Genomic DNA, 24,293 nt, shown 5'->3' on the forward strand with positions numbered 1-24,293 from the left:
TATCCCCCCCCCCCCCCCCCCCCACTGTATATTGGATTTGCATCAACTGGATCAAGAAGAGAAAAGGAAAAGGAAATATTGCTTTAAAAAATTACAATTTTTTTCCCTGGCAACGCTTCACACCCACTTTTTGAATAGGAGTACCTCTATTGACAACTCTCATAACCGAGTTGAAGGTTTCGGTCGCATCATGGCCGCGATGGTACAAACCTCTCAGATTTTTATACATCAGTAAGGCGAGAGCTGATTGGTCGTAGCGGTGCTTGTGATATCCCTCCTTGCGCTCTTCGTGTGGGTTTTGACTTCCTTCGGGAGCAATACAGTTTAGCGACATTGCGCAGTCTACCCATGGTTGCAGTAGTTGTTCATTGATGTAGGAGCTGTTCACGAAGTAAAGAATACCGCCCTGTGGTTTGGGGATGTAACCATCATCACTCTGGTAGGTTTTTATGTCAATCTTCAAATAGTTAAACATGGCTGGATGAGTCAAGGTACACACCGAGAATGGCCCTGCTTTGGCGTAGTTTGCCACCCTTGGAATGAAACCGTGAAATGTCTTCAGATGTTTCGTTAGGAGTTGGATGCTACTCGTGAATATCACCGAAGAGTCGGCCCAAAACACGGCACCGAATTCATAGAGTGTTTCCTGTCATAAAGTTAGATAAATTACAGTTGGATCAGTTTAGGAGGGCAGTACAAAATAATGGAGCATTTTAATGTGTTAAGAACATCGTGGACAAACCCGTGAGTTGAGGTAGGGAACTGTCTAGTTTTTAGTTTTTTTTTTTTTTTTTTTTTTTTTTTTTTGGGGGGGGGGGGGGGTTGTGATGTACATGTCTTCATTCTATAAAAGAGAGGGTCCTCAAGTGTAGTGGCAAAAAGTGTCAAGTCTCTTTACCTCACGTTCAAATTATGTAAATAATGCCATTGTATTTAATACTGTTCCAGTGCAAAAAAAACATGCAACAGTCAGGAATATCGTATGACATCATTCTGAGAAAAATGGTTCTAAATATATTATTTGTATAGGCCTACCAGGATGTTTTGGTCCATTTCTGACTTTCTTCGGAGCGAAATTTCAAAGATGGCGTTATTGGATTAAAAGAAATTATCTTTTCATTTTCAACGAAGAACTTTGATGTCAAATTCGAGTAAGTTTTTGGCAAATTCGGAGCGAAATCTCAAAAGTGACGTCATTGGTTATCGACAACACTGATTGATCTGTGGCTTATTGCAGGAGGAAGTTGTTCGTCAGAAAGTCGCGAATGAACCCCAAATTCCTGTACAAAAATTGTCAGTGCGGATACTCTCAGAGTCATCGGGTGGTTTAATATTGTTGAATGTTGCACTGACATTTGGCAATTTTACACTTGCTGGTTAGAATAGAGACTGTTTGATGGGCAAGGTTCGCCTACAGTTATTGCTAATTGTCGCTATAGTATGTGTGTTGTGCATACCTTAATGATGGGCGGTTTCCATGCGTAGTTCAGTAGATCCTTTACGTGACCGGGATACTTGGAGAAGTTAAAGTGCCGAAGTTCTACATTGCAAAGAATGGACATCTAGAATAAAGTCAGAATGGAACAACTAAAGATTTAATTTGGTCATGTATTAACAAATTCGTAAGAGTTTTGTACAATTATTTTCATGAATGAGCAATATTTTACGACAGGAAGATTTAGTGGGATTTTGTCAGTGTTTAAAACCGTTGTGAATCGTTTTAACTTGAATAATTATGCAAACAAAGCCAGTCAAAGTTTGAGGGCGGAATCAGCGAAGATTCACAATTACAAAAACTAAATATTTACTTTCTTTTCAAGTGTTTTACCCTCAACCTCAGTCCTCAAATATAATTCTCGTCACTGCAGGCCTGATACTTCACGAAAGCAACGAAAGCAATTGCCTCCATGCCCCCCTGGTCATCGCCTTGGTTCCCTTGAAATGCTCCAGTAGAAATTTACGATTTCCTCAAAGGGTCAAAAATACCCTTTACCGAGAAGAAAATGCCTTGGTGCCCTTGCCTTTTCGGAAACGAAACATTCAGGCCTGCAAGTTATCATTATGTTTTAAACCCTCTTCCTCAAATATATTTCTCGTAAAAATCATCAGACGAAAATTGTTGACTGGCTGCAGTAGAGTAAGAATTTTCGCCTAAAGACGAGCAAAGTATACTGTTCGAAACTTGGAGACCACTCCGCATTTTTTTCAGAGCCAACAAAAGAGATATTATACATGGTTGCACCCGCAACTTTTATATTAGTATTTCATACCTTGACAAGCTTCAAAATGAGCTTCAAAATAACTCAAAGTAATTGTTAGCATAAAAACGTACTTGGTATTATAACAAGCATTGGAGAGCTGTTGGTAGTATTAAAACCTTGTGAGAAACGCCTATTTCTTTCGCAACTTCGACGACCAATTGAGTTCAAATTTTCACAAGTTTGTTATTTTGTGCATAAGGCCAAATAAAAAAAATACCAGTTGATCGTCCGGATTTTTCAAAAAAGAGGAGGATGAGTGCCTTATAATTTATTATTTACTATTTGTTCAAGATGGCCGCTTAGTATTTCAAATCAAACAGGCCACCAATATTCTTCAGTTTATTTCAACCGCAAACTTGTTTTATGCATGAGGACCTGTGTTAACACTAACACTAACAGGGTCGGATACTATACTAAAAAGATTTGCTGGCAGGCATTCACTAATATTGTTTTATAAAACAGACAGTTACACGTGTTCGAGAGCATCACGTTAGATTCGGGAAAATCTCATAGTCCTTTTGAAAAGATGGATTAAAAAAATAATAAAAAATCAAAACTTCATAATAAGTAGTAAAATAGTATAAAAACAAGGATGCTGCCCCAAAAAAGGATGCGGGCGGGGCGGGGACGATCAACTGGTATTTTGTTTTATTTGGCCTAATGTTGAGATACACCAAGTGAGAAGGTATTATTTTGACCATTACCAAAGGTCTCCAGTGTCTTTAAGAATTATGTAAACGGGTCCAAACTTACTGTCTCAACTTGTTCAGTAGACAGTCCCAAACTGTAAGCCACAATCCTCGTTGTGGGCATGACTGTCTGCACCATACCAATCATTCGTTGCACTTCCATGAAGTGATCTGAAGACACCGCAGTCACAATAACGGTCCTCTTAAAAATCGAGTCCAATGGTGGAACCTCCTTTTCCAAATCGATCGGCGGATACTTCGAAGCCACGAAGGAGAGTGAGTTGTTCCCGTTAGGTGAAGAGTTTTCTATTGTATCTGATTGTAATGACGTTTCCATGGTATTTGATGAGTTAGGACTTGGAGACCTCGTGTCAAAGAGGGTTCTTGAGTTGGTAATTGATGTGAAGCTCGTATGCATGACGTTCCGTTGTTTTATTGTTTTGCTTTGTTTCTTGAAATGTGATGAGGTTTCTATGAATATGGGGAAATCGGTAAAAAAAGATGGTTTTTGTTATTGACAAGAGTGCTGAAAGGAAGTTGAGGTGCAACAAGTTTATCGCGAAAGCGTAAAAAATGTCAAAAATAAATAGAGGGCCAATGTATTATTTGGTTTTACTCTTACACTGATGTGTCTTATCACTGTAAATGTACTTTCCCGAGGTTAAAAAACAAATCGAAGGCATGTTACTTTTGATGGGATTCGAACCAACGACCTTTGCCAATTCATAGAGCAGATGTCTCACCAAGTAGAACACCCATATTTCCCAAGGTGTGTTCCTAGTATAGCGAAGTTGAAATCACAGAATACGCATCTGGGCGTAATTCCACAAGTCCAATTGGTATTCAACTTCGTTTAATAACATAATATTCCAACTTAAAATATGGGAGGAATATACAGTTATCATTGAACTCTAAGTACTTTAACCACACAATTTCAATGAAACTATATTGGCCTAAATGCCAGTCATCTCGCCCCCTGGCAAAGCCGCCCCCTGCAAAGGCAACACCAAACGATGTATCCACAGGGATGCAAAAACAGAATGATTTTGAGACTTCAGAATTAGATTCACTGGGAAATTATGGAACTTGTCATGATATGTTATAATAGGGAGGTTTCGCACGCGAACGGATACGCACATTTAGCCGCTATCCGGTACCTTTTATTACGTGTATAGCAAGCAATAATATCAGTGGCATCTATGGGAAATCAAATTCGTGGAAAATTACTTCTTTCTCGAAAACAACGTTACTTCAGAGGGAGCTCTTGCACCAGTTCGTAGGCCTCTACTCTACTAATATTTTTAAGAACTCCGTTATCCTTATCAAACTGGTCATATCCTCAATTCAAGCTGTGTTGTCCAATGATTGTCTGGTTCACTGGCACTAAATCACACCACGAATTACCACATCAACTGATTCATACCGTATTTTCCTGCGGATAAGACGCGTCTTATCTGACTTTTTAGACCCCAAAACCATCGATGCGTCTTATCTTTCGGTGCGCCTTGTCTGCTGACGATTGATTTTTTTTTTTGATGATCACTGCGTGAAATAAAAAATACCTTCAAGTCCAGTTCAAATCAACGATCTTTGTGTGAAGAATCCTTACTCAATAATGCGGTCGAACAAGGCTATTCAGACACTGAGACCGTATTTTCGTTCGAACAATGCCGCAATCCCCCCAGACGGTCCAATTATTCCAACAATTCTGCAACGTGTTTATTCCCCATGACCGTGCTTTCATTCCATTAATGCCGCAATGCGTCTAGCTAGCTTTCGGTCCAACAGAAGTCGGCGGTGTACAAATGTTTTTCTGTGTGGCCGGGTATTCGTTCCGAAAACGATTGACAGTCAGTAACTTCATACAAACGTCATTCACCCAAACGCTATTGTGTGGTAAACTTTGAGGATTTTTATTGTAGAGAACAACGATCTCTGAAGTGTGCTTTAGGCTGAACATATTTTAAAAGGATGGGGTAATAATTTATTTTTGTATTTGCCTCTTTTTAGACCTTTGTGATTGATAAGTGCTTTGGGAACTTAACTGTCATCTTTGGTTGGACAAGAGTTTTAAATTTCTGTTACAATAAACGTCCAAATCGTAATAATATTTATTGCCTCTTTTTAGACGTTTGCTTTTAAAAAGTATTATGGGAACGTAGCATTATCTTACAAGGATATGATTTGTATTTGTTTGTATGGCCAAATAAAATAATACAACACTAGCCCCAAAAAATAGGGAAGAAACCACATTTTATTTTATTGAATTACTTTATTGCTTCAAAACTTCGGGTAGGAACGGTTGTTAAAATCATGGTTGCCCTTGCATGAAACTTGCCTGTAAAATCAACGATGTCCAAGTTCAGACTCGAAAATCTCTCAAAATGACACAGAAAATTAGCCCCAAAACGCAACCGTTCCGAGGTCTGTAAATTTAATCACGCAACATAAAAACAGATATCACGCCTGTAGTCGTTGTTACTGTGCGTGTGACAATAAATACAAGAAACATTGAACGCTAGAGGGCGTTTTGGAACAATGTAATAGCGTGAGGTTAAACGCCCTCTATTGGTAAAAATTACGCGAACCAGCAATAAACGCATTGAGACAAGACTCGACGTGTCTGGCTGCAATGAACGTGCAGTGACATAGATACCCAAATAGTCACTGCTCTCAAGTCCGCAATGGAATTTGACTGCGTGTGCTTGGGATCCGCACAGTCACGTGGGAATTTTGGCGCATTTCCAGGCAGCGCATATGCGAGGGCGTAGCGCAACCCGTCGGCGAACATCGCTCAATACGGTGCCCACATGTCTCCAACATCTGTTGTGCAATCTCGAGATTGAGCAGCGCAATCCAGAGTGTACATGTGCATATTAATGTGCATGCAGCGACATCCAGGCGGAGGATACATTACTACACACACACACACGCTATGTCCGTCTGTGTCGTTGCAATGTATCTGTATCAGCAAGGATCCTCGTTGTGGGATGTCGGATGTCCAGGGAGGCATTGTGTTCATGTTGCAAATAAAATTAACTTCAGACAGTGCGTGGACCATGGTTTCTGCCCGCTGATTGGGCCGAACTTTATGTTATTAACAATATACAGCGTTGGCTGATTGGATAAAGGTCGGTATACGTAGGTTCTCAAAGGCAACAAATTACGTCTTTGTGTCAATGTACCGACACCGGGTGGCGCCAGGTGTTCTTTTGTGTGCGGTTAAACGTGCGCCTTGTGCGGCGGTGCGCCTTGTCTGCTGACGTTTGAAATTTTGTTGGTCAGTTTAGCGTCCTGCGCCTTGTCCGCCGAGCGTCTTATCCGCAGGAAAATACGGTAGGCCTTTTACATTGGCCGCCATCTTTGATTAAATGCATCCACGTGAAAGGCTATTGTAAAAGGCCGTGTGCAGCTAGCGCTACAGGCGTGCACTTTTCCACTGTTTTAAGTCAAAGATGCAAAAAAAAGGTTAATGGCCTGACGTTTCGATCCTAGCAGACTCTTTCTCGAAGGATAAAATCAAAGATGGTGGACAATGACGTCATGATTGTGTAATCCATCTATTGAGATTGAACTAATGTGCGCCCATTGATCTCATAATAGCGATCAACGTGTGTGCGCCTCATACCCACCAGTTTTTGATGATTGACATGATTATGCAAATAGAATTTGTCAAACTCTCTTAATTTGAAAATTTAAACTGCGACATCCATAGGTTCAATTGACCTGAAAAAACATGGAAATCTCCTCGCGATTGAGCTCAAATTTTCACAGGTTTGTTATTTTATGCATAATATGTTGATATACACCAAGTGAGAAGACTGGGAGTGTGGTCTTTGACAATTACCAAAGGTGTCCAGTGTCTTTAACAACTATAAATTGGACATGATAGTTGGTAAAAAAAAAACTAATAAAGATGGGTCTCCACTTCATAACTTAAGTTATGAAGCCTTCGAGTAAGACCGGGCAATATCGGTGGTCTAGTTGGTAAGAACTGCAATGGTCGTGGGCTCGAATCCCACCCGAGCAATATGCCTGTGATCTGTTTTCATAAAAGTATACAGTGCTCACACCCATCGATGTTAGGAAAAAAAAACAATATTCTTTACCCCCATGCAAATTTAACATCTATTTAATCGATGCGGTACCCGCAGCTAAAATATTATATGATTCAAGCTGCCTCTACTAACGGAGAGTCTCGGTGGTCTAGTTTGTATAAAAGACATTTGCTCTAGAATTGGTTCGAATCCCACGTGATTAACTGTTCACATGACTCGGGAAGATACTGAGTATACAGTGCTTACACACACTGGTGTGAGGGTAAAACACCAATTATTATTATCGTGTTTTGGGGTGTTTTGGGGCAAACTGGCCTATCATAAGCCGTTAAAGGAACACGTTGCCTTGGATCGGACGATTTGGTATATAAAAAAGCGTTTATAACCGTTTGTTATAAAATGCATATGGTTGGGAAAATGTTTACACAGTAGAATACAATGATCCACACAAATTTGCCTCGAAGTTGCGTGGTTTTCCTTTTACTTTGCGAATTAACACGGTCGGCCTATTATGGAAGGCAAAAAATTGACTCCCACATGCAAATGGCCGACCATAGTCGACGAGGTAAAAGGAAAATCGTGCAATTTCGAGGCGTGTTTGTGTGGATCATTTTATTTTACTTTTAAAATATCTTTCTACCAGTACAAATGCATTTTATAACAAACGCTTTTCAAAGACCAACTCGACCGATCCAAGGCAACGTGTTCCTTTAATGCAGTTAAAGATTAGAACACAAACCGTTAGGGTGTTAAATTGAAACCAATTGCTGTCTAACCCTTAAATAGAATCAATAGCTCTGCAGACCGACAGCTTCAAAATAATGTTTTGTCATAAAAAAAAATTCAAAAGTCATAGAAAAATTTCTGTCACTTATACAATGTAAATAATGGTCATACCTAGTTCCGCATACAGTAAAAACACGATGGAGGCACCAAACAGTAGGAAACTTAGACCCTTGATGTTTCGCATACGAGTTGTTGTCCCTTCAAATCGTTGCCTTATTCCCGGCATGATTGCTGTCTCATTTCACATGTGAATACGAAGAGATATCTTGTCTGAAACACCCGCCGTTGTCTACTATGTAAGGCACTTGACTCCCGTTTCAAATAAGATCAAAGTCATGTCTTCAAACCATGGAGGTACAGGAATGTTCATACTACAGCAAGACGCATGCCCTGTTTCCCTCTACACGGACAAAAGGCCTGCTCGTCAAAATCTTCAATCACGGGTGATTTCAGTAGATAATGGGTGCGGCCAGTAGTTGGGACAATGATACCTCACAGCTCAACCATGCATCAACAATAGGGTGCACCGTAGGACAAAATAGTGTTCATTGTGTTTTTTGGAGGTCCTTGCATCAGAATACAACGTAGGTTTACACTGTCTTTAGTTAGTCCATCAAGCAAGGAAGCAACAGTTTGTCAAATCATTTGGGTAGTCGGATTCCATGGCCATTGAGGAAGGGAACCGTATTCATATGGCGAGGCTCAGGCATTGTTTCGTAATCTTATCTGTGCCCATCAGTCTGTGGACCCGGTTTGAATACGAGCAGAAGCCTAATTACACTACTTCTATCTCCATAGATGGAGATAGAAGTGATCTCCATCTCCATTGGTTAAGTCAGCAAAATATCCTGCCGGATACATCAACGCTAACTTGCATAATACTTCTTTTGGTTAAACCATGGTTAAACCATATACTCCTGTTTTTATGTACGATCTCTCCGATCTTCTAATACTAGCATGTTACAGGTTCGAGTACTAATGGGGCGATAGGTCGTTTTCACACTTGCTGGACCTTCACTCTGGAATGATTTACCTCTTCAATCAAACTCGCAACATTTCTAGTATTCATGAATACTTGCATGTTACAGGGCCTTGTCACATGAGGCAACTTTTGCAGGCAATTTGGAGGCAACCAACCACAGTGAATGCTACGATACCACAATGATAGCACATGAGTAGTTTTCAAAAAAATGTCTTACGATCCTCAAGAAAAGTATGTGAACATTGAAATATGAATGTCTTTTCTTCTTTGAGATTGCCTGGAACTGGTTGCATGTAAATCTGATAACGGTCTATGGAAGCGTAAAATACCGTTGCGTGGATCCGAACAAATTCTGCTCTTATACCATAGTCTTGTTCGCTCATGTGGCGGTATTGCGCTTCCTCGGCTATTATAGTTTGAGTTGTAGGCCAAATATAAAAAAAAATACCAGTTGATGGTCCCCTCCCTCATCCTTTTTGAGCCTGCATTCTTTTAAATTTTCTTTAATTTTTTTACATTTTATTTTGGAAAAATACAAATTTTCTGCGTATTTCTCAATTGATCTTACTAATCTTTTAAGAACTACATAAAGTGGTGACTTTAAACTGGATAATTTCTAAAATGCTTGGCGGAAATAAAAAAATAAAAAGGTCCGCATCTTTCTCTTTTTGAAAAAACTTGGACGATCAACTGGTAATAATCCACAAATAAAGGTCAAGGAGATAGAAGAAAGAGAAACACTTTATAAGACAGGTTTTGACGTTTATTTATATGAGACCCATGTATTCAGCATCTTATTACGGTTTCAAGGTTTACAGCTGCATCTGATATACGCTTCCGATGGATACATTCTAATCTTCATGTCTTTATGTGTTCATAAACAAACATAATACACCAACGCCTGTGTACAACGTTGGTAATTACTCAAAATAATTATAAGCATAAAACCTTACTTGGTAACGAGTAATGGAGAGCTGTTGATAGTATAAAATATTGTGAGAAACGGCTCCCTCTGTAGTAACGTAGTTTTCGAGAAAGAAGTATTTTCCACGAATTTGATTTTGAGACCTCAGAATTAGATTTTGAGGTCTCGTAATCAAGCATCTGAAAGCGAACAACTTCGTGTTATTGTGTGGTGTGAAGTTGGGTTAAGTTTTATCAAAATATTATCAAATCTGATCAAATTTTTAAATTTGTGCATTCATGCCTACAGTTTCTACTCCTTGTTAAGTCAGAGTTTTTTGTTTTGTAATTTTTAATCATGAATTGTCAGTTTTATCAAATGTTTATCAAATTTAATCAAATTTTATCTTTTTTGTGCATTCATGCCTGGAGCTTTTCTTCTCTTCTTTTAAGTCTGTGTTTTTTGTTTTTTGTCATTGTTAACAATAATGAATGTAAACACGCCAATTTAAGTCTTTTTTAACTTCTGTCGTGTATTTTGTGATATTTGTAATAAACCTTAATGAATTGAATTGAATTGAATTGAATTGACAAGTGTGGTTTTCTTTGATAGTTATGGCAACTTCGACCACCAATTGAGTTTAAATTTTCACAGGTTTGTTATTTTATGCATGTTAAGATACACCAAGTGTGAGGACTGGTCTTTGACAATTACCAAAGGTGTCCAGTGCCTTTAAGTGGATCACGGCCGAACCTCCCCTGAGCATGATCAAGCTGTCCTGCAGCTAACAGTTGATTGACTATACCAAAGAAATCGGATTATGCTAAAGCTAGCCGACGTATCAACCTCGTTTCCAGTGCGGTACCACTAATACTCACCGTCACTCGTCCCCCACCCTAGCACGTGTGACTTTGAATTATCTATAACCGAGGGGTTAATGAGGTATCTACAGTTTTTACATTACCTGCGTCTAACTTAGAAATACAAAAAAAACACAAAAATAAAGGAAGAATTAAAAATACAAATCGGGCAAAACGGTGATTGAAGAAAAGTTTGGGCACAGCATGCAAAGAAAAAAAAAGTTTGAAAGAGAAAGCAATACTTTTTTTTGAGGTATAGGTTATAAATGTTTTAAAGTTTTATCTTTGTCATTTCCATTGCATATCCAATATAACCAACGAGTCCCCAAACGCCTGTCACAACCAGCGTTTATTTTGGTATCAAGACCAAGTTTGGAATCTCTCAGCAGTCATTTTTTGAGGGTTAAGGCTTTATTAAACATGTTTGTTTTCCTATAACTAACATTTCAGAGAAGTAAACACCAAGCAGTGTTGAATTCTTGTTTGTGTGCATCGGGAGAAAGTTCCTCCTCAATTCGCGGTTTCTTCACGCTACTCTCTGCCGCCTCCGACCTCCTGCTGTCACGTCTTTTCCGGCGACATGACCGGCATCTGCATGGAGGCGTCTGGCAGGATTTCTCACCCGTTGCTGGCTGTATTTTCACGGCAGTGATGTCCGGCAGATCTTGTTCCAGTCCTCTCTTACACGTGGCTTTTGAGTTCGGAATATTTTTTGAGCTACCGGACTTCTGTCGGGCTGGTGTCGTGGATGGTAGCAGAGCAATGCCGGACATGAAAGAGTCTTCGGCAATGTGTTTGTCCTCCAAGTTCTGTTCAAATAGAGGGGTGCTCTCGATGTTTGAGGAGCTGGAGTTCACCAGCCATTGCTTCACCTTCTCCGCTGTCTGTCGACGGCTTCTTGTTCTCCGTTTCCCGCGTCCCGTAGAGGCACTCGTAGATATCATGTCAGATTTGGGAGCTGGAAAGACATCCCTCATCAGATGAACAGAGGCGGCAGTGCTTTCCTTGCTAACTGCATTCGTTGCCTGTTCTTGGGTCGGAAGAGACTCACATATAATATTTGAGTCTCCGTTATCAGTTGCATGATCGGTGTCAGACCCAGCCACATATCCCCCCGGAACATCATTACTGATATCGTCCATAAAGTTAGTTTGGGGACTCTCTAAAACGACTTTGTCTGCACTTAAAAGTGTTTCCTTATTGTTTGAATTGTTCAGATCCTTGCTAGTACCTGTGTCAATTTGATCTACCTGCTCATTTCGACCTTCGCCATTGGAAGGAACACTTGTTTTTACAGCAACATCTACACTCGGTGTCGAGGTTGATAGAGCCTGAACTTGATCTGGAAGATTGATTCCTAGGGACACGTCGTCTTCCCCAACACCACACCCCGTCTCAAGGGCATCGGTCAGTAACACGGATGACGGGATGTTCACCGTCACCATGGGAGACATGAACGGGACCCTCTCCGTCATGTGAACGGTCACGGCACAGTTATTAATCTGCGCCCGTGCATGTTCCGTCCCCTCCCGGTGGCTGGTGAGCACAAGGAGAGGTCTCGGCGACCCGGTACTGCCAATGTAGTCCAGGCCCTCGGTTGCCTTTAACCGGTGTGCCTCTCTGCACATCAACAGACTCCCCGGTGATGAGGATTTGGTGGGTGTTGATACATTCAAAGTATTGCTCTCGAATAAATTCTTCTGTAAGTTGGCCTTCGGTTGTCGCTTCCCCTTGCGCCCTGATGCCTGATGCCTTGCGGAAATTTGTCTTCGTGGGACAGTTTTCCTGTCTCCTCGAACTGAGAGCTTTTCATCTTTTCTTACTCCCCTGCTTGTAGTTTTCCTTTTCTTCCCACCAGAGTCTACCGTTTCGATCGTCTGGGTTCCTTTTCTTAAAGTTGTCGGCTTCACAGTTCTTACTAGTTTACTCTCTGTAATTGCAGGTAATGTGGCAGATTTGACCACAGTTCGCCTGACTTGTTTCATGCCGGAAGACGCCTCGGACAAACTTCTCTTTGTGGTAGATTTTGCAGGAGTCACTTTCCTTTGACGGACGGTCATGGTTTGCTGTATGCTCTGAATGACAATAAAGAAGAGGAAATAATGAAACGTTTCATTTTCTGTAACTAACAATACAATAATTTTGTAGGGGCAAATACAACCATGTGGTATAACTGCCTTTGACTTTGCTAACTCAAATTTACCCGGAAGTTTACCACGCCGCCTTGGCCTTATAATTTTCTTTCATAAAGTATCGGTAATTTCAGTCGATGGCATCGAAAACAGACACGTGAATTATAATCTGATTGGCAATTTCTATAACATCCGGAAACTTTGTAACTATTTAAAAAAAAAAACTATTTAAAAAAACAAACATATAAATTGTTTACTTTGTTCTGTAATAAAACCCTGCTCTGGTATATAATATTGCTACTACTTACTAGTAGGACAACATAATAAATGGTCCGTATTAAAAAAAAATAGCGATTGCTATTTCTAGGCTTTTGCTTACATCTTTTAATATACAGATGTATGTGTAAAAATGTAAGCAAAGCCCCCAAAAAAAAACAATTGCTATTTTTATGAATACGGCCCATTATTTTTGGCGCTTGTGCTGTGGATAAAATAAAACCCAAGGTGCATGATGGTGCAAATAATATCAAATATTTCAATGGGAAATAATTATGCCCCTTCTTAAGATATATTCATTTAGTGTCATTTTGGCCTTCTCACCTCCAAATCCTTGGGTGCTATCCCTCTCACACTAGAGACCTCATCAATGTTATTGAATCTCTGTTTCCTGCGGCGGTATACAATGATTCGCTTTGCCGTCTCTAGGCCTACACCAGCCACCATACTAAGTCTATCAGCAGTACATCGATTTAAATCTACTCTACGGGCTGCCATCATGCTCAAAACAACTTGTCGACGATACATCAAAATAATGGGTTAACCTCGTAAGAATTTCACCGTTCAAGAGTTATCCAATTTCTTTTAGAAATATCAAGATTTACACCTGGCCCCTGATTTACACCATCTCGTATTTTGTTTGTATTTCTTTTCCATGCGTGGTGTTCTTGGTAAACGCGAGCGTTCGTTGTTAGCGCGCGTATGACCAGAAAACCCGTAGCCCAACTTTTCTATTCAGCTTTGTGCTTAGCAAGAATATGCAGGATGCTGGTGCAGTCTCAGATGAGTCCAACCAGTGACGCAAGATTGGTCTGTGCTGCTTACATACTAAGCCTATATAAAATAAGGCCCTGATGGGCAATCTACGGGCTGCCAATGAATTCTCCCTTTTATTTAGGTGCTGTCTTAATTCTTATAGTCGAGGGCCTAATTTCCTCTAAGCTGTTTAAGAGGAAAACAATTAATATGATTTTCAATGTTTTCTGCTAAGCAAGTATTTACAAGGAACCAGTCCCATATACGAATTGTGCATCACGGTAACTTGCTCTATGAAAATTGTGCTAAGAAAATGTCTTCCCTATACGAAGAAGGGTGTCCAAACTGTAACTGATGGTAGGTCTCTCTGCTGCCTGTAGGCGAAATCTCAAGTAATTAGCTCAGCCAAACTATTACTGCATAACTTTAGCCAAAGTTGAAATGCTTCTATCATAAAATCTTTTCTTCTTCGATGTGTTCCTTATACCCCAAACAAAAATTAATGTGACTTGCCTCCGAGCCCCCCCCCCCCATGGTTCTTTTGTTTTTATGTTTTATGTCGTTTCTAAATAATTACGTTGAAATTTCAAATGGAAAGGGGTAAGATGCCTACGGTATATAGTCAAGTGTATGACCTAAAAGTTTTTATTTAAAACAATATGGCAACATTGAGTTATGGTTTGTGATATCATAGAATTAGGGTTTTAACATTTCAAATTCATAAGCAATGCCGAACGCTACGTGTTGATGTTGACCATTGCTGACGGCTGTGGACCAACTATTGAAATTGCGTTGTGTTTTGGTCTGGGAATTCTAAATCTGGGTGATATTGTGCACAATCTCCACATACCGGGATGTATACATGCTGGCGGCTAAGCGGCAGTGTTACATCATGGAGGTAGAACCTCCACGGTTACACATTAAAGGAACACGTTGCCTTGGATCGGTCGAGTTGGTCTTTGAAAAGCGTTTGTAACCGTTTTTTATAAAATGCATATGGTTGGAAAGATGTTTTGAAAGTAGAATACAATGATCCACACAAGTTTGCCTCGAAACTGCGTGGTGTTCCTTCTACTGTGCGAACTAACATGGTCGGCCATTTATGGGAGTCAAAATTTTGACCCCCATAAATGGCCGACGTGTTAGTCGACGAAGTAAAAGGAAAACCACGCAATTTCGAGGCATGTTTGTGTGGATCATTGTATTCTACTTTTACAACATCTTTCTACCCATATGCATTTTATAAAAAACGGTTACAAACGCTTTTCAAAGACCAACTCGACCGATCCAAGGCAACGTGTTCCTTTAAAGGAACACGTTGCCTTGGATCGGTCGAGTTGGTCTTTGAAAAGCGTTTGTAACCGTTTGTATAAAATGCATATGATTAGAAAGATATTTTAAAAGTAGAATATAATGATCTACATAAGTATGCCTCGAAATTGCGTAGTTTTCCTTTTACCTCGTTGACTAACACGGTCGGCCATTTATGCGAGTCCATTTTTTGACTCCCAAAATATCTTTCTAATCGTATTCATTTTATAACAAACGGTTACAAACGCTTTTCAAAGACCAACTCGGTCGATCCAAGGCAACGTGTTCCTTTAAGAGGGCCCCCCTGATGACGTTACCCATGTCCGTTTACTTGACCAAGCAAGAGAAGTTAGTGTGGATGGAGGGGAGGAAATAGTGATCCCTAGCTTTTATTAAATGCTGTTACGTATTTTATGCATAAATTGCATCAGTAAATAAAAGGGATGATTTATCCAATAGTTTATAACAGTTGTCGGCGAAACTTTTCATATATCCATGGTTGTAGCATGGAGGAAAAATCTAATTCTTCCTCCATGGTTGCCTGATGGATTATCGGATGTGGAGTCCACGGGTTGGGGTTGGGGCTTAAACACATTCAGAGTGAAGCTCTGCCCCAAAAATTAGAGTAGACAAGCATTGATATTTTCTTTCAGAAATTTATTTACTTTCATGTATTATACTTAAAACTTCGACAATCAATTTAAAATCACTGTAGAATATTGTAATGTACATGCACGGTGACCTCACCTGTAATAACTGGGAGCCATGTTACAAAACAAACTGTTTTGTTTTTATATTGTATACTCTCAATGATACCTTCACAGCTTTGGCTTGGCAAATGTTCCGCCCCAAATTGGCAAACTGGCAAGTTGGGACTGGTCATAATGGAGTGTTAAAGTTGGGGCATCCCAATTCAGTCTTATAAAGGCACTGAACACTACTGGGCCCAATTTCAAGGCTCTGCTTTCCGTAAGCACAGAATTGGCGCTTACGGAAGCAGGGAATTCTGAGCTGAAGCCTTTTATAATGCACTTGAAAGCACACAGCAGTACTGAAACAAGGGTGTTTTTCTGTCATTATTCTCTCGCAAATTTGATGACCAATTGATCCCAAAATCTAACAGGTTTGTTATTTTATGCAGTTTTAGGGTTACACCAGGTGGAAAATATTGGTCTCTTATTACCAAATGTGTCCAGTGCCCTTAACCTTGGAATACTCAACATTACATAGCAAAAACTGGCTGAGAAAAGAAACAGTCAAGGTAAGCAAAACTAGTTTACCAGCCAAACCGCCATGTAGTGTACATTGCTTAAGACTGGTACTTATAAAAGAAAGTTTTTCTGCTAACAGCTTGCATATCAACTAGTTCCATTTCATAAAGCCTGTACACACACAAACTTGCAGAGCACATAAAAGTATCGCTTAGCAGAAACAAGTAACCAGCCAGAATGACGTTAAGTTTGCAGTGGTGTGACTGGTGCCCCACTTAATTTTTGCTTAGCAAAACAAAGCAGTATATTCAGCTTTGTGAAATTGGTATGGTACGTAATTGCAAGCATAAGTTTGCTAATAAGAGTCACTTTGAACTATCAATACCATGCAGGGCTTCGAGCATCACTTGTCTTCAAAACCAGGGTTCTAGTGGAGGGCCAGCAGGACCAGGGCCCAATTTCATAGCGCTGCTAAGCACAACAGTTTGCTTAGCATGAAATTTCCTTCCTTGATAAAAACAGGACAACCAACCAAATTTTCACATGATTTTCAGGACAAGCAAACAACAGCTGAAAAACAGACAGAAGCAACATGCAATGAATGGAAATTTGATTGGTAATCCTGTTTTTATCAAGGAAGAAATGTCATGCTCAGCACATTTTTGTGCTTAGCAGCTCTATGAAATTGGGCCCTGTTAGCTTGTTACCTTTTTCATTTGTCATTATTCTAAATGAAATATCATTATGGAAGCTTTTTCAACACAGCCCGATCACCTAGAGAATAGACCGATCCATTAGGCTCCGCTCACAACGCACACGTGTGCAAGAACACGTGAGCCTGTCCAATTACTTTCTTCACAACTCTGCCACGCGCACCAAGCATACGCGCCTGCATGTCAAACTTGATTTGTCGGACCTTCATTGCGTTTTGATTGGTGCAATGGGGCAGAGCTTAAAGGCAGTGGACACCATTGGTAATTACTAAAAATAATTATTAGCATAAAACCTTTCTTGGTGAGGAGTAATGGGGAGAGGTTGATGGTATAAAACATTGTGAGAAACAGCTACCTCTCAAGTGCCATAGTTTTTTGAGAAAGAAGTAGTTTTCCACGAATTTGATTTCGAGACCTCAAGTTAAGAATTTCAGGTCACGAAATCAACCATCTAAACGCACACAACTTTGTGTGACAAGGGCGTTATCTTCTTTCATTATTATCTCCCATTTTTGATGACCGATTGAGCTCAAATTTTCACAGGTTAGTTATTTTATGCATATGTTATGATACACCAACTGTGAAGGCTATTCTTTGACAATTACCAATAGTGTCTACTGCCTTTAATGGATCGGTCTAAAAAACTGGTCCCCTGGTGACCTAACTTGCGTATTATGACCAGCAGACCTCTAGGGAGAACGCTGAAAATCCATTACAAATTGTAGACAAGCCACATACAGCAACTAGGCTTGCAGGACAAGGCCTGCTTTCCTTTCCACGTTGGTTCCATTGATTTGCTATGGTGGATGGATCGGTCTACAGTACAAATCTGGTTGTAGCTTTGAAGACTATGCAAAAGAAAAGCTATTTCCCAGTTTGAACTCGCAGCCAGGCAAACAGAGCGCCCTCCTACAGACAAAAGGTTGCGGGTTCAGTTGTTCTGTACTAGCTCTGGGCATGATTGCAACAGATAAGGTTATGACCAATAATACATGACCACTCAAGCATAGATCATCACTGTAGATCATGAATCTTTAGATGGGTTCGAGTCCGCCTTGTTTATTGTTATAGCTCCGCCTTCTTGCTCCTTCTGATTGATGTCTTCTGCGACCTTCTGCTTGCGATGCATCTGTTCTAGCTGTTCCATTGGAATCTGTTGTGCCTTCCTGAATAAGTCAACTTCTGTTTGCATCTTCCTGACTCTGTCTTTGAAGGAATCTAGGGCATCGATGCCAAGAGCCTTTCCACTTGATGAGAATGGATTATACTCCGCGAGTCTCATCACTCCCAAAACTCCAAATACTGCAACAACAACAATCAAAGATTTGAGAATGCATTTTTAATACAACAAATGATAAACTTTTATTGTTTTAAAAACAAGAATTCTGAATCATTGTGGTAATAAGCACTGGCTGACACAAGTGATCTATATCCCTGCATGATTAGAATTTATCAACTGCAGGTAAAAGATAAAACTATTGCTTTGTTTGATAGTCGACAAACAATGGAAATGCATGACTCTAAGCCAAATGATAAAGGGTTCTGCCCACAGTGGTCAGAGCCGGAAAACCCGCCCAGCACTCAGGATTTCTAGACCACCACTGGAAGAATTTCATCGATTTCAGACCCACCACACATTTTCCAAACTTTTAAATTAGACCGATACTTACAATTTCCCTTCAGAGGTTTTCAACGAAATGTAACATTGGGCAACGCGAATTAAATTGGCATCCGCAGCCAATCATTTAGAGCCCTTCTTTGATTTCAGTCTTTTTATATGATTTACCATGAAAGTGATCCATCTCGCAATGGTTTCCAGGGAAACATTTTTCCACCACTCAAGAAATCATGGACAGAACCCTGATGATAGCTCTTCATTAACTTAGTGGGGGTACCAATTTGGGCTTTTGACGTCATATCCAAGGGATCTATTTATTGCCAGGAATTTATCAAAACCAAAGCCCGGCAAAGGGTTCTGATCATATACACTCAAGTCAAAGACTTACTTGATCCTACCACCATGGATGGAATAAACCCGTATCTGCTTCCATTGTGCTTTGCTCGTTGTCGACCCACATAAGTGACGTACAACCCAGCCAGCATCAAGCTTCCTCCACTAATGTACCTACAGCTGTTGCAATCCGCAATGTCAAATGTGCGCAAGTCCTCACGGAAGTATTGTTGTTGTCTTTCCCACCAACTCAGTTGGGTTGGCTCAACATCTTCCCCACCACTGCTCATCTTGGAATCTGTTGAACACAATTATGATCGGACTTATATAATGGCAATCACTGTATTGCCTTTGTCCCTAGGATACAGAATGCTTTCAAACCAGATCCTGTCCCTGTGACTGAGTGATGTGACTGGAGTTAGAACTGCAGTAAGAACTGCAATCAAAGGCTATCGTGGCATCTTGCTTCCACTATTTCAATTAAAAAACTTAAATGAATGCAGATTTTGTGTGTCTGTTTATTATACAAGTGTGGCATGGTTTTGGTCTAGTTCCAAATTGATCATGGCATTGTTTCTAGTAATATAGACTCTATAGAGCCAAAATGGAACATTCGGAAAAAAGGCGGATATCTTAAAATGATCTAGGTAGCTTAGTACTACTACTACTACTAACTAGTACTACTACTAGTAGTCTAGTGTAGTAGTAGTTAAGTAGCCCAGTCATGAGTCAGTGGAGTTGGTCTACCTAGTTCACATAGTTGCGATAACGTAACCCTCCCCCGACTTCAGAGTTACCTGTATTATTCGACTTTCAAAGTTAGGACTAGGGCTTTCTCTTCGACCCACCCTCTCTACAAGTAAAATACTCTGATAGGCATTGCCTTGAGGGAAAAAAAACGAGGAAATACTTTCATCAAGACAAGAGATAAACTAAAATGGGTCGATGGATGGTCAACTTACCGTGGAGGATTCACCACCGATATGACTATGAGGCATGATGTCAAAGTTCAATAAAAAAAAATAAAAAAAACAGGCCTGAAATGATACTCTGTACATCGCATGAGGGCGCTGTACAACTTTTTCATTTGAGGAGTAGGCGGGGTCGCAGGGGGGGGTGGGGTTGGGAGGGTTAAACCCATTATGATTCAATCATGGAGCTATAAACAAATTAGCAGTTACACTGGCATATAAAACAAAACATATAATATATAATATATTTATGTTTGTGTACCTCCAAAGTCACATGAACATTTTGAGAAACCTCATGTTATCAGTGATCTTTCTTTCCCCAACGAATCCTAACATTATACGGGCCGGGGGAGTGGAGCGAAAAAAGAGATCCTCCCAAAGCTGCCCCAAAACATTCCTTGTTCAAAATTTTCCTCCATGCTTCAATCTAGAAATCAACCACCTTTGTTGTCACACTGAGCACTGAGTAAACCCCTACATGCAAACTCATGCTGCACCACCAATGGGATTATCCAGATACCCTTCATGACTGTATTTGCATACTTTGTGTAGGTACCGTTATAATCTCTCTCGTTAATCCCACTCACTGACCAGGGTGTCGAGCTTGGGTAACATTATAATTAACTCAAAATAAATTCCATGTCCTTTCAATTGAGCCACGATTAGTCCATGTACATCCCAACAACCTCTGCGGCTTTTTGCCTCCTTGAACCGATCGATAAGATACCTGCGGTATCTCTGTATGTACCGGGTACTTGTAATGTTCATCAAGAGCATTAGTTACCAAATAGTGATTACATTAATTGTGCTCCCTCCCCTAATCTAACCCGGTCACTGTATGAACAAACCACGCTGCAACTTGCGTAAACTGTTGCAAACATTATAGACAATATCAGCATGATCTTTTTGAGTATGTCTTTTCTACTAGTTGCAAGAATTCCTATGTATTTATTATTATTATTTGGTTGAGCTTTTATAAACCTGTTCTATGTTTTGATAAGGTTTCTTCCAGAGGGAGTTAATCCACCAGGTAAACTGGTCTCTCAACAAAGCAGACGGTAACGTAAGTGTGTATGGTGAGCGTGATAGTGGGCAGTGTACCAATCAAGCGATAATGATCGAACGTGTGCAGAAAGGATGAAAATAGACAACCGTTGTCAAACAACTGTAGTCATTGAACGTACTCATACAGTTATAGAACCATGATAGCTAGCTAAACGTGACTAAACACCATTAGCAGAAACTGTCACCATGGAGGTAGAATACTTTTATGCTGTCACTATCTAGCAAAACACGAAGCGGCCTACATAGTCGTACTTGGATAACTATGACATTGAGACGCAAGTTATATAGACAGTGCGCTTAAAAAAGAAAATGTCAAACAACCGACCATCAGCAGTGTGTATGCCTTCAAGAAGACACAGTAGCTCTTCGGCAGTTTACCGATGTTGCGTTATATTGTGAAGAAGGCAGAAGACACAGTGTTGTGCAAGACACGCACCATTATGTCTTCGATCTGTATGGCAACTCATCATTCTAAAGACGAGGCCCTTTTGTCAATGGACCAGTCCTACCTCAAGTCCAAGGAGCTACACATTCTTCAATTCGTCAAGGACCAGAAGGATCTGCAACGCCGTCTGGAGTCGTGCAGGTTCAGCGAGAGCGGACATACCGTCAGCAGGAGGGCCTCGGCACACCGGTTAAGACCCCTGACTGCCGTGCCGCGGACCTCCGATAGAGACATCAGTAGAAACGTTTCAGTTTCACAGGATTCGAAACACAACGGTGACGGGTTAAATGCTGGAAAAATACGTCGACCCGGGACGGCGAATGACTTCCGGAGGAGCCGAAGCGTGGCGAGAGAGGAACTGGAAGATGTGCAATTAGCTGAAGTCGACATAGACACACTGTCCGTGACAAGTATCCGGAGTGCGAGTCCAATCTTTGAAGATTTAGAAGATGATGATGTCGACGAAGCACCAACAACTATGTATTGGCCCCATGGGCATGACTCACTGGAGAAGAGAAGACAACTTCACTCTAAACATGGCGGGCGACCACAGGTGGTAAGAGGGTCAACTGGAGCCAGAAATCAAACTGTTTCATCCAAGTACAAAGATCGCAACATGGACAATCAACATGCAGGTCGTAAGCCAGCCATATTTCGTCATATGTCGGCACCTACCGGACTTAAAAATGAAGAAATACTGGAGCACTTCGGTGGGCCGCGCAACGTCAACAAGAGGACGGTATTCAGCGCGCATCAGCCTCTACCCCCCGTGCAGACTCCATCTACCTCTTACACCCATGGAGACGAATTGGACAAGGCGTGACATTATTTATTAAAAAAATAATAATCATTTAGAAAATAAGCATAAATGTATTTATTTCTGTAAAACATAATTTGGTTAACAGTAGTGGACCACTAAATAAACGCTCGTACACCTTGAATTTGAAACACTAAATGTTCAAGAGTTCCTTTTTCCATTTTTGTTTGCTGTCTATTTTTTTGCAGATCATTGCTAACAGTTCGAGGTCAAATAACGATATATAGGCTACGTATTGTGTGGCAATTTGTTTGAAGTCTGTTTGAACGATTATGAACCAACATGTGCATGCTGTCTTAAAGGAACACGTTGCCTTGGATCGGTCGAGTTGGTCTTTGAAAAGCGTTTGTAACCGTTTTTTATAAAATGCATATTATATATGGGTAGCAAGATGTAAAAGTAGAATACAATGATCCACACAAACATGCCTCGAAATTGCGTGGTTTTCCTTTTACCTCGTCGACTAACACGTCGGCCATTTATGGGGGTCAAAATTTTGACTCCCATAAATGGCCGACCATGTTAGTTCGCACAGTAGAAGGAAAACCACGCAATTTCGAGGCAAACTTGTGTGGATCTACAGTATTCTACTTTTATAACATCTTTCCAACCATATGCATTTTATAAAAAACGGTTACAAACGCTTTTGTTTTGACCAACTCGTCCGATCCAAGGCAACGTGTTCCTTTCAGAATAAGTAATAAGAGAGTAGACATTTCTTAGGTTTTTGTGACACAAAACACAGACCGACATTTCTTAGATTTTGTGACACAAAACACAGACATCCAAATAATCATTAAACTTACACAGCTTAAAGATAAAATCAACCAACAACAAATGGTACTCTGTATCAAAGAGGAATTTGTAAGTCTCGGAAGGAAGAATTCAATTGCTTTATTGTTTATCAAACATCATAAACGACAGGAATGTATCAAACATTTCATGTACAAATAATATATATACAGACCTAAATTTGAAACGTGACGTCATTGGATGGAGTTGGCTGTTGATAAAAGAAGCACTAAAAGTATTTAATACAATGACACTTAACGTTACATTTTCATGCTTGTGAGATAATTTTCTGCATACACTTCTCTATTTTTAGTTTATCTTACTAAATACCCATCCTCCAACAATCCAACAATAATAATAACTTACTAGCGTGCATTATGCTTTTAAGGGCGTCTTTTGTCAACGCGAAGTACTTTGATTTTACAAAGAAATATAATTTATCCAAAGATGAATTGCTATTTGTTGCCATAGTGATTCGTATTGTGACGTCACACTTTGCTCAGCGATGTCCAAATGGATTCACAATTAAGTTTTTTGTGAAAGAGACCGGGTATAGACTGAGTCACATGAACTGCAGAAACTCATCGGTTTAAAGACACTTCACACTATTGGTAATAATTGTCAAAGACCAGTCTTCCCACCTGGTGTATCTCAACATATATGCATAAAATAACAAACCTGTGAAAATTTGAGCTCAAATTGGTCATCGAAGTTGCGAGATAATAATGAAAGAAAAAACTACTTGTCGCACGAAGTTGTGTGCGTTTATAGATGGTTGATTTCGAGACCTCAAATTCTAAACCTAAGGTCTCGAAATCGTGGAAAATTACTTCTTTCTCGAAAACTATGTCACTTCAGAGGGAGCCGTTTCTCACAAACCTCTCCCCATTACTCGTTACCAAACAAGGTTTTATGCTAATAATTATTTTGAGTAATTACCAAAAGTGTCCACTGCCTTTAAAGAACATTTCTGCGTGTAGTAGCTGAATCAATTTACCTCCATGATATCTGATGCACACAACTGCCTTAAAAAAAGAGAAACACTCCAAACTAAAATCACAAAATAAACACACAGAGGAGCCTCACGTAAATGGATTGTTACATAATAAAAGTACTCTGACATTTTGAAACGGGCAAACAATTAAAGGCACGGACACTATTGGTAATAACTCAACATAATTGTTAGCATACACATTTACTTGGAATGAGCAATGCGTGGGGAGCTGTCAATAATTAAAATTTTGTGGGAGCGTAGTTTTTTAGAAAGAGCTAATTTCTCACTCGAACTCAAATATTAAGGCATCTGAAAGCAC

The 24,293-nt window shown here is 40.1% G+C and overlaps 3 protein-coding genes across 4 annotated transcripts; all 3 read right to left on the reverse strand.

Moving 5' to 3' along the window:
- Positions 1–42: 42 nt before the first annotated feature.
- LOC139940661 (uncharacterized) lies at positions 43–8,261 on the reverse strand. Its single transcript, XM_071937018.1, has 4 exons — positions 7,906–8,261; positions 3,015–3,421; positions 1,458–1,562; positions 43–646 (listed from the first exon to the last, which is right to left on the reverse strand). The coding sequence occupies exons 1-4, from the start codon at positions 8,018–8,020 to the stop codon at positions 92–94; spliced, it is 1,182 nt and encodes a 393-aa protein (XP_071793119.1). The 5' UTR covers positions 8,021–8,261; the 3' UTR covers positions 43–91.
- Positions 8,262–9,514: 1,253 nt separating this feature from the next.
- LOC139935140 (uncharacterized) lies at positions 9,515–13,566 on the reverse strand. Its single transcript, XM_071929616.1, has 2 exons — positions 13,273–13,566; positions 9,515–12,615 (listed from the first exon to the last, which is right to left on the reverse strand). The coding sequence occupies exons 1-2, from the start codon at positions 13,474–13,476 to the stop codon at positions 10,987–10,989; spliced, it is 1,833 nt and encodes a 610-aa protein (XP_071785717.1). The 5' UTR covers positions 13,477–13,566; the 3' UTR covers positions 9,515–10,986.
- A 2,108-nt stretch (positions 13,567–15,674) lies between these two features.
- LOC139935151 (uncharacterized) lies at positions 15,675–21,531 on the reverse strand. Of its 2 annotated transcripts, none has more exons than XM_071929631.1 (3): positions 21,436–21,531; positions 18,946–19,188; positions 15,675–18,241 (listed from the first exon to the last, which is right to left on the reverse strand). In XM_071929631.1, exons 2-3 carry the CDS (start codon positions 19,178–19,180, stop codon positions 17,964–17,966), a joined length of 513 nt encoding a protein of 170 aa, XP_071785732.1. In that variant the 5' UTR covers positions 19,181–19,188; positions 21,436–21,531; the 3' UTR covers positions 15,675–17,963. The 2 variants fall into 2 exon arrangements, with proteins under 2 accessions (XP_071785732.1, XP_071785725.1); XM_071929624.1 differs by lacking the exon at positions 21,436–21,531 and adding an exon at positions 19,853–19,890.
- Positions 21,532–24,293: the final 2,762 nt, after the last annotated feature.

The sequence above is a fragment of the Asterias amurensis genome, chromosome 1 (assembly GCF_032118995.1).
Source record: "Asterias amurensis chromosome 1, ASM3211899v1".
NCBI classification, from domain to species: Eukaryota; Metazoa; Echinodermata; class Asteroidea; order Forcipulatida; family Asteriidae; genus Asterias; species Asterias amurensis.